At 44.0% G+C, this 16,254-nt stretch overlaps 1 protein-coding gene across 1 annotated transcript in view; it reads right to left on the bottom strand.

Moving 5' to 3' along the window:
- Positions 1 to 8,265: 8,265 nt before the first annotated feature.
- LOC146173838 (uncharacterized) overlaps positions 8,266 to 16,254 on the bottom strand; it is a 98,743-nt gene continuing 90,754 nt past the window's right edge. Inside the window, exons 6-8 of the mRNA XM_084585281.1 lie at positions 13,328 to 13,498; positions 9,305 to 9,886; positions 8,266 to 8,352 (exon numbers count right to left, since the gene is read on the bottom strand). Of these exons, the coding sequence (XP_084441407.1) occupies positions 8,266 to 8,352; positions 9,305 to 9,886; positions 13,328 to 13,498 (840 nt within the window). The remainder of the gene's footprint in view (positions 8,353 to 9,304; positions 9,887 to 13,327; positions 13,499 to 16,254) is intronic.

Raw genomic sequence — 16,254 nt, 5'->3', positions numbered from 1 at the left:
AAGATGTGCAAGGTAGGTAGGCAGACCGGTACCCCTAAAGCTGTCGCCTCACAATCTTAAAGTTGTTTCTTCCAGCTCCAAGTCAGCGTTGGTCAAATGTTTTTCTCTCTCTCTCCGCCCCCCGCCCTCCTGTTTTCCGTGTGGTGCTCATCGTAAGTAAGGTCGAATGCAGTGTATCCCAAACTTTCAAACTACGCCTCCCTCAAGCCAGCAAGAAGTTTGACCTGCCCAAGCATTTAACCCATACAGGAAAATATTCACAGAGTTCTAGAAATCATCAGATTGGTATGAATCAGACTCAGTAGCAAAGCCAGCAAAGCCTGAATTCGGGTTGTTGCCCCCATCTTAGAGGGCATGTCTTGGACAGACGTGCCCGCTGTACAAATCAACCTCAGAGTGCTACAATTTGGAACTCCCCCTTTTGGGCCTGACGCAATTGGTTAGGCACGGCTCCCACGAGATTCTGTCCAATTAACAGAGAAGCTTGAAGTTGCTCGTCAGCCCAGAACTAGGTGGCAATGAGGCAAAGTGCGGTCGAGTCCTCCGACCGACGTGAGCGGCATGAAAGTGCACAAGTAACCGGAGGGACACATTTGCTATAGCAAGGAGTGATAGGTCAGTCCACGTTTCTTTGCGCTCGGGTACGGTGGCGAGCTAATTTCTGCTCAGAGATGGTGACATGTTGAGCCTCACACGTGAAGATAGATTGGATTGCAGAGTAGCCGGGACAAGAACGCGATGTGAATAAACTATGTCTGCTCTTGACCCGCGATTGCCCCGGACTTACGCTTTTCGTGGGTTGCGTGCGCGAAGATATTATGATGCCGGACAAATGTGCTGTATCTTGACCCCTTGACGACACGAATTGGGTATATACATGTCCGGTGTAAAGCGGGGTGAGAATTCCAGCTAGGTAATCAAAGCTGAGAAGCATTTCCTCCTCTGATATGGGGAATGTAGGACATGTTGGTAGAGAGCAAACAGCAGGTTAGCTAATCCGAGACGAAAGGAGACTGCAAACGATGCAGAAATTTTCTTGTGGCGATGGCTAGAAAAATGAAGTGTCCTGGGACAATACGGGTTACCTTGGCTCGGAATGATGTTACGCTTTGATCGTGAAAATTGACCCTAAATCAAATTTCTTGGCATAGTTAAGCACCCAAGCCGAAGGGTTGAAGTTCACAACAACTTCAGGATTATGAGGTGTTTTTTGTGTATTTGTGTATCTTTAAACCTCTATATGTTCTTCATTATCTAAGGGATAAAAATGCTTAATTTTAATGGAATCCAGTCAGGGTGTTGGTGAGGCCCGGTAAATCCAGTACACACGTGTGCGAACTTTATCGCGGCATTCACAGCGTGCTTAATGGTAGCGGAAAACTGAGTAGCAAAATTGATCTTGCGCTCCAAACATTCTTGTCTGTGTTTAAAAGAAACACTGAGGTAGGGTGATATATTTGAGCGCGCTAATCGTGTCAGGCCCCGAGACGGGAGGGCAAGATACATAATAATTCGTACACTTAAAGCTCGTGGCCCACTTCGGGGCCGCGCGTCAGTACGCCCGCTGTGGAACAATGATCGGCGCCAATATTGTATACTGCCCTGAAAGATAAGTTTAGCCGTAATGTATCAAGAGGACCACAACCTAAAGTTCATAGGGGTAAAAAAGTCACGCAGGGGAAATTATGTTTCCAGAAACATTCACAAGTGTTCCTTGCCCTCTCCGCTTCTACAGCACTATATTCTTCTTGCAAACCTCATAACAGAATGTACAATTATGAGATAGCTCTTTAAGCGTATTGAATACATTTAGGTTGTTGCAAATTGATCATACAACTGTTCCGTGTGGTTATTGTTTCATCGTACACTTTGTAAAATTCCTAAATGTAGGGTCTTTGATCGTACAACGAAAAAGTTTCTATTTACGTAGCAGCAAAATAAAAGTTCGTAACGTAGTTAATAATGCGCATGGGAAGAAGGGGATGGGGGCATTGCTTTCAAGAGGAGTTTGACCTCGACAAGACGATGGCGTATATGCATATGAAATAAATTTTAAAAAAATTTTCTACGACTGTTCAGCGTGCCGTATTCCAATCAATCAATCAATCAATCAATCAATCAATCAATCAATCAATCAATCAATCAATCAATCAATCAATCAATCAATCTATCAATCTATCAATCTATCAATCAATCAATCAATCAATCAATTAAACAGTTGCTTATTCTTGCCTCAAAAGCAATAAACGTAACAATAGTATTCAGCAGGTGGTCCCAAAGTAGAACTGCGGGCTGGGGGACCTCTTATACCACTTAAATGTGAGAAAATACAGTGAGCCACATGAAAATAAAAACAATATTTTGGGGCCTTCAAGTTGATTTCGCATACACATCAAATAAAAAAAGAACAAACAGCACAAAGAAGGAAAAAAACAGGAAATACAAAACCAGCGCCCTGCGCTAAACGGAGACTGACCGCATACACCCAGAAAACTCAGCGGAAACAACTTTAGCTGTAATGTGTCGCAGTGGACACGGCGTTCAATTGTAATTACATGCTCTTTTCCTCCCTGTCGTGTACTTTCTTTTTGCCCCATTTCTGTCGAAAATAACAGACAGCCAGTCGGTAATGAGTTTTTTTTTTTTTTTCTTGCAATAAACTTCCGTTACAGCAGAGCTTTCAGCGTTTGTGACGGACTCAAATTTGGTATCCTTGGGAAAGGTCCGGGGTCTCATCGTGCTTTACAGCTTCGGAATTTGAGCTGTTGAAAAGTTGATCTATCTCTTGTCCGTGCATTAGCACCTTTCTTATGCACTAAAAGGAAGACTTCGTTAAGAAAATAAGCATACTACATTTGTTTCATTTTCTTTAGGATTGCAGATATTTCAAAGCAAATTATGTCCACTCATCGCTGTGTGTGTTCCTAGCTATGTTTTGTTTTCTACTTCAAATTCTCTGTTTGAATGAATTTTGTATGCAATTACTAAAATACTTGCTAGCTTGAAAGGGCTCCGAGAGCGTATGCTTAATTAATCTTTTCTTGCTTTTCTCATGAAATAGAAGGAAAAGAAGACAATAAATGAGAGAAAGAGGGAGATGAAGTAATTATTGCCGTGAAATAAGTGAATCTGATTTTGACGACAGAATAGCATTAAGCACCGTACATTACTGTCAAAATGCGGAAGCTGACAGTGAAAGGAAAGAAGCCTTGTTTACGTAATCGAGTGGGCCACGCAGAATATAAGGTCGCGGCTTTAGATATGATGAAATGAGAAGGCTGCTTTCACTTGCTTATTTATTTATTTGGGTTACGCCGCTGTCCAAGCGTACCACTGTGTGAATGAATCGAAAACGACTTCCTATGAGTATGTACACAAAAATGCAAGCAAAAATGGTCTTGGACACAACCCCGGCGTCGTTTTCTTAGAAATGCGAGAATAGCGCACTACTGAGCAATAGCGAATTATTGCGACGTGTTACAAGGTTTTCTAGACACGACTTACAGTGCTGTATATGACATGTACAACGTCACCTGCATCAAGTGCCTTCTTGATTATCTCATTTGCCCCTTTTATTGAATGGCTTTGGCAGTCGGTTGCTTATTCTGAATGTAGGGTGATCGACCCGTCATAGCGGCGACGTCTTTTGATGCTCGGTAAACGCAAACAACGCAATCACGTGGATACCGATGTCCTCGCAAGGTAAAGAACTACTGATAGCAAAACTAATCTCTAAGACGTCCCTTATTACAACGTCCTTTACAGCGCACGCGTCCCTTGGAGATGACAAATGTCATATACCATAGCTTGTCTTTTCTTCTAAGCTCATGGCGCCTAGAAACGTTGGAGGTGGTATACACACTTCATGCACCTCTTGTATTGCACATCAGTAGCGTCTGCCTACCGCCGTCATTAGCCAAGTTGTCAGGATCCCCTTTAATCAGCAACTAGTTTTCTTAAGTCGCCGCACACGCAACTCAGTCTGAATGCCTCTCGCTCGAGAAGACACACAATACTACTTTTATAAGCTTCTCGTCTGCGAATATTGTTACTAGTGGAAGGCCATCCCATCCGCCTTGTTCTAGGACAATGTGTCTACTCCTCCCAGAACAACTCTCAGTTTCTCTTAACGCGCCCTCCGCTGTATCAGATACGTGTCTGGGGTAGAATCTTATCATCAGACTCAAAACAAAAAGTGAAGTGGCACGTGTATCTACCAAGCACACGAACTACATCAGGATCTCACGCTGCTCTATTATTAACTGAAGCCTTTTAGGCTGACATGGTTAGGAACCTAGCTAATGGCTGATCATTTTGCCCTTCTCTAGTTATGTGAGGCTAATGCGATACTTTGTAGCATTCGCTCCTTTTTTCTTGCACGAAAGATGGGCTGCCTTGTGCTGCACCTCGTATACTTATACTTACTGGCCAGAAACTGAAATGCGACAGCTGCGGCCATCACCTGTCGTTCCAGAGACAGGATAGTAGTGGCAAGAAAGATATTTCAGCGATGTTACAGACATTTCAGTTGTCGGCGTCAGGCTGTCTGACACCGCCCGAGAAAAAAACCGACGGGGCCTGAGAGAGCGCAATCTTTTAAATTAGGACCGTCAGGTGCAAGCAAAATAAGCGTAATTTCTTGGTGTTTTTTTTTCAACGGCGCTGGGGGGCTTCTTATGCAGTTCACAGCTGCTAGTAGCCTTCGCCTCACCCGTGTCCTTTCCTACTTACTTGTTCAAAGCTGCGCTTTTATTTTATAAAAATTATTTGGCTTACTTAAGTTTTGTTTTTAAGGGTATGACGCCGTAGCTTAGGCGATCACTACATATATAAAGTCCAGTTTTAACCAAGGCCTTTAAGCGTGTCTGTAATGCATAGATGTAATGTGCATGATCGGCATCCAACAGCACAGAAAGATTGATTTTTCTTCCACTTTCCGCCATCAATTGAGCAATCAGAGTTGGCAGCCCCTGATAACGTTCAAATATTACGTGGTCTCCTTAAGCCGCACAAACCACCCAAGAATCAATGCTGGGCAATATCAGCTGCTAGCTGCCACCTGTCAGCGCCATGCAAACACTGATGTCCACGTCGGACATTTATGTGTAGCTGAACCTTTAAATCTAATGCGTTAAAAATGCCTGAACACCTCGCCTAGGGCTTTACCTTCATGTGGCTGTTCTGTTGGAGTATGATCAATTACAAACGCAATATAGTTACACGGCATTCATCGGAATACCACTCGACGCGATACTGGAGGCGGCTGTAATCCTATGGTGTAAAGGAGTACCTAGGTTGTAATCTGATGAATGATTCACCTGCGTGAGATGAGCAACTTCAATAGAACACGCACACAAGAACAAGTAACGAGAGTTTTTGATACCGCAGCGTCATTAAAAGTGATATCTCTCGCAAGTTCACTTAAATAACACACTTGAAGCTTGGTAAACCAGCATAATCGACAAATTTAAAGGCACAGTGAGCCTGACTACTACTAGCACGACTCTGGCGACATTTCACTGAACGAAACAGACTTTCTCTTAATCTTCCTCGGGATTTTGGAGGCGTGCATTGAACACGGGTAAATAACGGCTCCAGCGGGCGTATGATAATTGTGCGGGTAATGAAACGGCAAGATAAGATCCGTAATCAATCAGCGCTTAATAATGTTTTATATGCCTCATGTTTTTTGACGGTGCTTGATGTCAATGTAACTGCCTCCCCCCAAAACTAAACCAATTTACTCTCTGAACTAAATGCTGTCCACAGTTTTGGAAGGGTCATTATCACACAGTACCGAAAAATTCGAAAAACCAACACGATAAGGGCCTGCAGGCGCTCGGCTGCTATGTCCTAAGGGGATTTAATGGAAGAAAGCACAGAGCAATTTCCAACTTGGAACGTTGCCACAGTTTCGTCTGATTAAAAATGCAAACTAGATGAAACAGAAAGAATTACTGAAATAGATAAGTTTAGGGTGTTGTGAAAAATCAATTCATCTCTCAGCTCCCGCAAAGGGGGCAGTCAGTTCTCCTGACGTCCACACCACGTAGGATGCCTTTCGATATATCTGCCCCAATTAGGTGTCTCTTGAGCAGCGCCAAACCAACAATAAATGTGTAGGCAAAACGTGAAGAATTAAGATATTGCATGCATTACTGGAGGGGAAAAGTATGCACGAGACCAACAAATAACACTTTAGAACGGCCATGCCACTAAATTGAAGAGCGTAAAATCAATTATCTTTAAATTATCCGAGTTTCCCGCAAATCGAAATGAGTTATTTTGGTTTGGTTTGGTTTGGTTTGTCGGGTTTAACGTCCTAATGTGATCCAGGATATGAGGGCCGCCATAGTGGAGAGTTGCGGATATTCCGTCCTCCTGGGGTTCTTTAACGTGCACCGATATCGCACAGCACGCGGGTGCTTTGATTTTTTCCTGCATAGAATAGCGGCTGAAAATAATATTTACTTACTTTCTTCCTTGCCGGGCTAAAATTTGTGCGCACAATTCACTTTGAGCAGCGGGCATAGGAACACTTGCTTGAAACAGAGATCAACTGTGTTTCAGTTACGTACCCGAGAAACAATACTGTAACTATTAGGTGTTGATACCATACGAGCAGTCCCATCAGCCGAGGCAGCATTTCACTGCGGTGTCGCCGCCTCTCTGCGCATCCTCCAAATAATTGAACGTTCCACGCGTCCTCACTGGTACTAGTGCCAGAGAGGACGCGTCTCTTTAGGTCTCCGTGCACACTACACTGGCAAAAGACAACCGTTCCGCTTTATCGTGGATACCAGCCCTTCACTCTGGTACGCCTCTATGAAGGCAATCAGTACACTCTCCTTTGTTGGTTGAGTAATCAGCTACGAAAGCCTCAGTACTTTTGTGCACAGACGCAACGTCATCCTAACAGAGCAGAGAGAGGTAGCATGATGGGGTTTAGGCCCTCATCCTGCGTGACGGAAGATATTGACCAACACCGTGTTTACAAACAAACATTACAAACTGCTTTGGAACATTTCGCTTCCCTGTATTCCTATGGACGCTAAGCCTATTTTTCACCCCCAGTCGGACCACACTGGCGATAGAAGCGCCACCGCATCTTGCTTACGTCACAGATCGGTGTTGGTCTATAGGAGCTGCTTAAGGGGCGAGATCCCAAAATGCGACTTGCTACACAGAACAAGAAATGAGCTTAACCGAACATCGTGCGTGGAAAGGCTCTCTCTGCCTATGATCTCAGCTTCTCCTTTTACTGCGTCCTTACGCAGGCTGAAGAAAAATGAAACAAAATAAGCAAAGCTCTTTGTCGCGCCAAGAAGCAACTCTCTTCAGGTTTGCCCTTTATTTGCCTGGTGTCGTTGCTTTAAACGAACAGTGAGTGAAAGTTTGTGCAGCTATGTGGCTATGTTTACGTTTACCCTGGACGGAAAGAATCACTTTCGGACTAGACGAGTGAGATTGATAGCTTTTCCTCGAGTCAGGTAAAACTCGTGATATCCTTCAGAGAAGGGCAAGTCACCACCGTTTAGAGGTGAATGATGACTCTGCGCAGCCTTTGGGATCTGCGCCCAAAATCGTATCGACGCATGCATTTTTGGTTTGGTTTGGGTTGTAGAGTTTACCTTCCTAAAGCGACTGTGGCTACGAGAGACGCTGAAGTGTAAGACTACGTACATTTCGATCACTGGGGCTCTTTAACGTGCACTGACAATGTACGCCACACAGATGCCACTCATCACTTGCGCAATTGGCCGGTGACTACAACCCCTGCGCTTTGTCTGGCAGTCTTTTGCACTGTAGATAAGTCCCATTTAAGGACCGGTAGTCTCTTTGGGATGATAACAATGCACTGTATTGATACATGCCATGTTCGTGAAGTCGTCGTTGGGTCTTCAACCATCTAAGGCTTTCTGTAAGCAATGACGCGGGTAGTGAGTCTAATTTTAAATCCAGGGCCAGCCTAGCTAACCATGAAGTGCGACGGCAAATTTAATGTTGCAGCTGTATATATATTTGTTCAGTGGTATTTAAGAGCGCCAATCATATCAAGAGTCCATCGCTTCTTCGAACAATTGCAGTACATGCGGCTGCCAGTGCTCCTCGCTTCATCATGTCCGATCACTTAAAATAATAAATGATTAAGAGCAGAGTTAACACTGCCCGGAAATATGTTTAAAAAATATAAAAAAGATGTAACGGTAGTTTTCTTGTAAAAGTAGAGTAGCCGAAAAGTAGGTAAAAGCAGGTAAATGTGTTTCAAGTTTTTTTATAGTTCACATTGAAGCACTTTGGGTGGCACTGGTATATTTGAATCAATTGGCTAGGTTTCATGTTTCCTGGCAACTGCGCAAAGGGGGTCAGAAACGACTAAAGTGAAAACCCTGGCTCCAGTAAGAAATTTATTAACCCTACTAAATATTTGAATCAATTGGCTAGGTTTCATGTTTCCTGGCAACTGCGCAAAGGGGGTCAGAAACGACTAAAGTGAAAACCCTGGCTCCAGTAAGGAATTTATTAACCCTACTAATAACCAAGCGTTTTGGTTTCAATTTGGATAGGCTTTGACGTCTGGAGGTATATCTCAGAGATGTTGCCCACCTCAGTCAGTACGCATATTTATTATGGCGTACTCAGTACAATAACAGAAAATAGCACTATAAATGAAATATGTTTTCTTTTCTTCCACACTTCAGGCAAAAATTATTACAAACAAGATAACGAAAACATTTGTTGAAAAGCTGAAAGAGAGAGAAATAAGCTGGGAAGTTATCGCATGAAAAGCCTATGCTGTTACGCATAAAAACACTTTTTGATTTGCTATTGTATTCCAGCATAACACAGCACATCCACACTGACATCCTCTTACTTCAGCCTTGCTGGCCATCAACTACTGAATTCACAATACTAATCTCTGTTTTTATAAGTGAAAGTTCAAACAAAGCCCATGACCCCGTCAAACGGACAAAAGCGACACTTGGAGACCTCATGACGGTTGTTGCTTTTTTCGTTCGTGGTCCTGTGCTTGGCCACGTTTTTCGCTTGACTTTTTGGATGGGCGCGACGAGCGACGATGAGAGACACTTTTCGAATCATTAGACTGGGAGGAGCCTAAGTCCTTTGCTTTTGGCTCCTTGGACGTGCTTCCCTCTGTCCTAGAGGCGCTTAATGACGACGGGCTGCTGCTTACATGCCGTTGCCTTGACTTGCTCGTTGAGTGTCGCGGAATCGCTGACTGCGAGGAACTAATTACAGACGGAAAGCTTATCATGGATGGAGTCCTCGTCTCTGGTGGTACTTTGGGCGCGGTTTTTTGTTGTGGCAGAGGCGAACGCGACTGTGTTCGACTCGATAGTGGCGTCGTTGTCGATGCCATGGGCAGCGCTGATGTGGCGGACGATGACCTCGGTTCCAGAGAAACGGTCTTTGAGCTGGTTGGACTGCTCGACTGCTGCCGGGGCAATATAGCTGGCAAGACGCCGATGTGCTCCGGGTGGGACTTCTTGCCCACGGTGAGTTCCAGGAGCCTCATGAACGCCTCGGAAGACTTCAAGGGCTTGTCTGATGGAAAGTGTTTGTCGTCCTCGACAAGCACTGAGTTTTCTGGAGTTACGTCGGGCACTCGAAGCTTAGAACTACTGTAGTCGAAGTCGATGTCGTAGGAAAGCGAGGAAAACTTCCCCTCTGAGGCGTCCTGCCTGGACGACGATGCCTGGGATAAGATGGCGGGCTTCCAGACACTGGTGAGGGATTTCACGCGACTAAGGGAGTGTCCGATCGGGCTGGCTTTGGAAGTGGCAGCCGCTTTTGGTGAGGACGACAACCTTGGCGCTTCTTCGATGGGAGCTGGCTTCTTGCTTCCTTCCGCTGTCCTGCCTTTCTTCTGCAGAAGGTAAATTAGAGTAAAAGATGCCGAAAGGTAACATTAAATATGTTATCTGCTTCCAGCACCTTCGATATTTGAAAATAGTTCAAAAGCAGTGCACACATAATCACTCACTGAATTATGTTCCGTAACCTCTTATTCTATACACTTTATACAGAATCTTTAGATCGTTGCACCCGGCAAACACGGAAGTGTTTTTCAGGTGACGCAAGTAAAATGTAATAAAGCTTAAATCATAATTACGAGAAAGAAAGCTAACTACATACCGAAATGAAACTAAGCAGAGCATGTGGTGGAATGAAAAATGGGATGCAAACGTAATAATCTTAGAGGCAGCCCCCTGAGGTCCCGTGCGAACCCACCAGAGAAACATTCGTGCTCATAGAAGGCGATGTATTATTAATCATAACAAACAAGCTTAAAATTTTGAAATCGTGCAATGAGAGCTGCACACATAAGAATTGGTTAAATTAGAATGAACATATAGTCTAAAACTTTAGGAAACATTTTTATTTCACTGTTCGCATTTGCCTAGAGCTCAAGGAAAGTTGTTAGTGCTAATTATTATTGGTGAACACTGTTGATGCTGTTTCATTTATAGGGTTTAGCTTCCAATGTCAGTCGTGGTATAGGAACGCTTGCAGTCGGAAGCCGGCATCTGAACACCCTGTTGTAAAAATTGCTGACCGGATGTAGCTCTGTTAATGTTACCGCGTAGCAATTGATGACGCAAGAAAATATCTCGGGTATATTTCTGTGCAATGAAGAAAACCTGTAGCATATCAATAAAACAATAAATGCAAGCAAAATAATTTTTAGGTTCTCGTGTATGTATCAGCAACTACACGAAATAAATTATGAGTGAACTCGCTCTGTTCTCTGCAACGTTGCTGGCGGCTAATTCCAAACGACTACCGTATACTCCATGCCTTGTCTTGACAGGCTGCGAAATGTCAGCTCTCTGCAATTAAATTAAGGCGAAAGCCTTTAATGGCTCATGCTGTAGTAGAATAATGTGTCTCGCTTTTGCGACGGCTCTGATTGGCCGAGGCGGGATGACGTCTTATAGGTCTCGACCAATCACAGAGCCCCACCACAGTATGCGAGAATATGTGCCTTTATGGCCATATTGCAATCAATGATCAATTACTCTATAATGACTGATTGAATTATTTTTTTAGAATTACTAATTATTTATGATTAACTAATCAATGACTATTCAATGACGTAATTGATCAATTGCCTACTTACTAACTAATCAATCATATAAATAATAATGACAAAATAATTTTTACTAATTAGTGCCAGTTGCGTAGCAGAATGCGGCACTCAGGCATTCGTCTTTCCCTACTTTACTCGCGAAAGTCCCTCGTTATTTTTTATGCTTTTTTAAAGAAGTGCGAAGCAGTACTACGTAAATGAAATACGGTGCTCTAATAGAGAAAGCCTCGGCACTAAAGTCAAGTTCGTGTCGAATGAGATTATAAAAACATCACGCTCGATTGGTTGTAGTCGAGGCTATTGACGATAAAAAAAAAGAAGCAGTTAGACTGTTTTTCAAGCCCTTTGCAGCACTACGGAAGGTAAGGCGGACGTAGTCCATTCACAATGGCGCGCAGCATTTCATTGCGTCCATGTGCCCATGAAGGCCGTTTGACAGCGGCTCACTGTCCTTTTAATATTACTTTTCGAAGAGCTGCAAAAAAAGGTTGCGAAAAGGAGTTTAGGCAGTTTCGCTGCTCATTGCACCAGTGACTTCAGTCGTTCTTCAATCACACTCAAGGATCATATTTATATCAGTTGTGAAAGAACAGACACCTCCGCGCTAAAGTTAACATTCGGGAGCACTGCACTGGCCTGCTGAGAAAAGGTTACATTGGCACCGTACATTAGAGAGACAGAATTCCAATGTGACGTAGTTAAACGATAAAAACGTTCACAGATGTCAGTGAGGTTTATGGGTCCCATGAGTCGTGAGCGCTACTTCTGTAAATCATGCGAAATGATTCCGATTTTCACGTTGTAAGGAAGTGAGAGAGATAGCATGGCAGGTAAAGATGTGGATACTAATGCATTTAACATCTTTTGTTACTTCTTAGTTTTGGAAGGAGATATGCAGGGGTTTATCTGGGTTGACACATAGCTTTAGGGACTTTTCGCCTTTAATGTCCAATTGTAAGCCGAAGAAGCAGTAGTATTTTCGTCTCCGGGCCTTCTTCAGTACCTACGGTAGCAGATATGATTCTCGAATAATCACTAATTGCTTCATTTGTGCTCTCTTACCTTACACCTACTCTTTAGGACAGAGGTGTAAACGACCGCATTACTTGAGAGGTTGGCCGACCAAAATATGGCGGTGATGATGACAAAAATGCTCATTCAACACGGTTGTTACTTTGGCTTTAAGAACCGTCTTGCATGAATGTGCTTGCATGACATAGAAGTAGCGCGTTTGACTTGGTGTGCAAGGGTCAAGGTGGCTGCGATTCCGCATCGGCCTGGTATTTCAAAGGCAAAACCAGAGTTGGCAGGACCTTCCAAATCGGCAGCGTCAGCTCATCTCCTACGTCACACGACTCATGGACCAATCAGCTCTCTGCATTGTCACCTGTCGTAAGCAAGCTGGTGATTTATCGAGGAAGCTTCAAAAGGTCAGCGCCACCGCAAAGATGTTTCGATATGGTGGTATTAACGTTGATATTTTGAAAACGAAAAAAATCGGTTCATATTTAGTAACCTCATCAATTCGAGGACAACGCATGTATGACTTATAAAGTATTCATGAGGCTAAGTATGCTTTCAGTATCTGGCCCAACATTCAATGTACTGGTACCAAGACCACACGCTTTCCATTTGAGCCGGAAACAGCACCAAATCCTGATCAACTAAATGAAAACCGTTCGTAACGTTTAATCAAATGACTTCATTTTAACCTTGACCACCCGGAACCTGCTAAAATATTGTAGTGTAGGACCGTCTACGTCTGAGTAAATGTATGCTTAGTCAAATCCAGGTAGTGAGGCGCCACAAGCTTGTGTGACAAGTCCCTAAAAGAGCATGCATAAAGCTTGCTGTTAATTATGTTGCTGTTTGGCTCCGTCCTGCAGTATAATAGAAGCTGTATCCGTTAACCTACTATTGAGGCTTGACTCTTAGAGCCTTTTGCGACCGGTTCTTCAACACAGATGTTTGCGTTATATTTGATTTTGTGCAGTTTTTAAAAATACTTTAGTGGCGATGCCTCGTAAAGGAATTTATAAGGTGTATCTATGCGCTTTCTATATCGGCTTCTTTATGTATCTAGTTTTCTCTTCGCGGTTGATGAAACCCACATCAACGTGAAGTTGCCAGTGCATCGACTCAACAATGTATGAACGATGAGTACATTTTAGGAGCTCTCTCGAAGGGGCAAGTGAGATCCCAAGGGCTGCTTACCTTTACTCGAGTTTCTGCACCACCGCGTTTCTCGAAGAGTGCCAGGTCCCTGTCCAGAAGGTTGATAGTAGCTCCATCAACTCCGCGCATCATGGCAGCCGGCTGCTCCTCTTCCACGAAAAGCACAGGGGACGTACGAACTCGGGGTCTGTGCCTCTGCTTCGAGCGTACCTGCAGGAGGGAGGTCAAGTAGTGAAACAATGGTAGTGCCGCTGAATGAAGCGTGAGACTTCAGCTAGCAGAGATAAACCGGCCAGTCGTGTGACTGTCGTAACCTCTTTTAACGCTTGGAGGCAACCGCGGTGATAATTTCATGGAACAAACTCCGTAGCACCTGCGCAGTGAAATGGTGGCAATATAGGGCGCATCGAATTTGTAGGTCAGGAAATGGCGTTGCCACCAACAGGAGACAAAATGTAATGCAAGTAGATATAACAAGAATATACTTCAGTGTCTAAATGTCGAAATAAAGAAATTTCGAGACAGTGCCGACATTAGTCTATTGAGAGACCTGAATAGCCACGACGACTGATGCACAAATTTCAAACAGGAAGTTAATACTAGACATCTATCAGTGAGCGGTGGAGTGTAGTTATCGGAAACAAACCAAATGTAGAGACAATTAAATCACGTAGGGTTTTCGGAATTTGAAGGCAACCATTGGGTAGCGCCTAATCTCGCAGGGAATCTATAACAAGCATAGCAGAAATAGAAAACGAGGCGCCTTAACAACCATCCTTCTTTCTGGATACGAAAATTGCGCCGTAAGTGAAAAGAGGCAGGAGTGAGAAAAGGCAAAGAGAAAGAGGTGTCGCGCTTGGCCCACCATGCAACGTCATCATCTATCACTTCGTAAGTGCAGGTACGGCGCTTTCCGGTTTCATTCGGCAATTAATATTACTGCAAAATACGTACATAATTCAAACACGCATTAGTAAGTTATACGGATCTAAAAGACTTCATTAAGAACCCCTATCCCCTTCATAGATCACTGCCTTGTCGTGGCGGAGGGGCTTGCGAAACTCGATGAAGTCGTGAGCTCTGCTGTGTAGGGCCACCCAAGATAGACAGGTCACGGCAGAGAGTTCTGACAAAATGTGATTCACTGGAGAAGGTAATGGCAACCCACTCCAGTATTTCCTGTCAAGAAAACCCTATGGCCAGTCACAATACCATTAATAATATGGCGCCGGAAGATGAGCCCCCCAGGTTGGAAGGCGTCCCACATGTTACTGGGGATGAACAAAGGGCGATTCCTAGTAGCTCCAGGACGAATGAAGCGGCTGGGCTAAATCCAAAAGGACGCTCAGTTGTGGATGTGTCGGGAAGCGACCGGAAAGTCCGATGTTGCAAGCAGATATATTACATAGCAACATGGAATGTAAGATCTATGACGCAAGGTAAACTGGATGTCGTCAAGCGAGAAATGGACAGATTGAACATTGATATCTTGGGTATCAGCGAGCTCAAGTGGACCGGACTGGGAGAATTTAACTCCGGCGACCATTATGTCTTTTATTGTGGGCACGAATCCAAGAGAAGGAATGGGGTCGCTCTCATAGTAAACAGAAGAATGGGCAAAGCAGAGCTAGGGTACAACCCCAAAAACGACCGAATGATTTCACTTCGGATCCAAGGTCACCCTTTCAACATAACAGTTATCCAAGTCTATGCACCAACCACTACTGCTGAAGAAGCTGACGTTGAGAGATTTTATGCGGACCTACAATGCCTTTTAGACCGCACCCCATCATCAGACGTCGTTTTTCTCATAGGAGACTGGAATGCTAAGGTCGGGAGTGGAGAAATATCCGGAATTGTAGGCAAGTTCGGTCTTGGCGAGCCAAATGAAGCTGGGCAGAGGCTAGTAGAGTTTTGTCAAGAAAACAACCTGACCATAGCGAATACTCATTTTCAACAGCACAAGAGGCGCCTGTACACATGGACTTCACCGGACGGTCTGTACAGGAATCAGATCGATTATATTCTTTGCCGGCAGAGATGGAGAAGCGCTATACAAGCAGCAGAAACAAGGCCTGGGGCCGATTGTGGCACCGATCATCAGCTTCTTGTTGCCAAAATTAAGCTTCGATTGAGGAAAACGCAGAAAACTAGAAGGCCTTTCAGGTATAATCTGGATCAAATTCAATTAGAATATGCTGTGGAAGTGAGGAACCGATTTCAAGAATTAGATCTAGAAGACAGAGAGCCCAAAGAGATGTGGACTGATGTTCGTGATATAATACAAGAAGTTGCTACTAAGGTAGTTCCAAAGCAAAAGAAATGCAAGAAAGCAAACTGGTTATCTAAAGAGGCTTTGCAAATAGCTGAGGAAAGGAGGATGGCAAAAGTTATGGGGGAAAGAGAAAGATACAAGGTTCTCAATGCGGATTTTCAGAAAATAGCAAGGAGAGATAAGAATGCCTTCCTGAACATACAGTGCCAAGCAGTTGAGGACAATAGCCAATTAAGGAACACAAGAGCTCTGTATAAGACAATCAAAGATATCAAAGGAAGCTTCTGTGCTAAGCTGGGCGTGATAAAGGACAAACGAGGCAAGGACCTCACTGAAGCCTCAGAGATAAAGAAGAGGTGGCTGGAATACACACAAGAACTGTACAAGAAGGACCCGAATGTGCAAACCCAACATAAGACGGTTGTGATTACTGATCTCGAGCCGGGCATCCTGAAGAGTGAAGTTGAATGGGCCTTAGCCAGCCTTGCTAAGAACAAAGCTAGCGGAATTGATGGCATTCCAGCTGAGCTGCTTCAAAACCTCAACCATGACGCTGTTAACATTCTGCATACATTATGTCAGAAGATTTGGACAACCCTGCAGTGGCCACAGGATTGGAGGAGGTCAGTTTACATCCCCATTCCAAAGAAAGGCAGCGCCAAAGATTGTTCCAACTACCGCACGATCGCGC

This window comes from Amblyomma maculatum, chromosome 11, assembly GCF_055883805.1.
Source record: "Amblyomma maculatum isolate TAMU_Amacu chromosome 11, ASM5588380v1, whole genome shotgun sequence".
Lineage (NCBI taxonomy): Eukaryota > Metazoa > Arthropoda > Arachnida > Ixodida > Ixodidae > Amblyomma > Amblyomma maculatum.
Note: the sequence above shows the minus strand (reverse complement) of the source record. Positions and strands in the feature narration are given on the sequence as shown.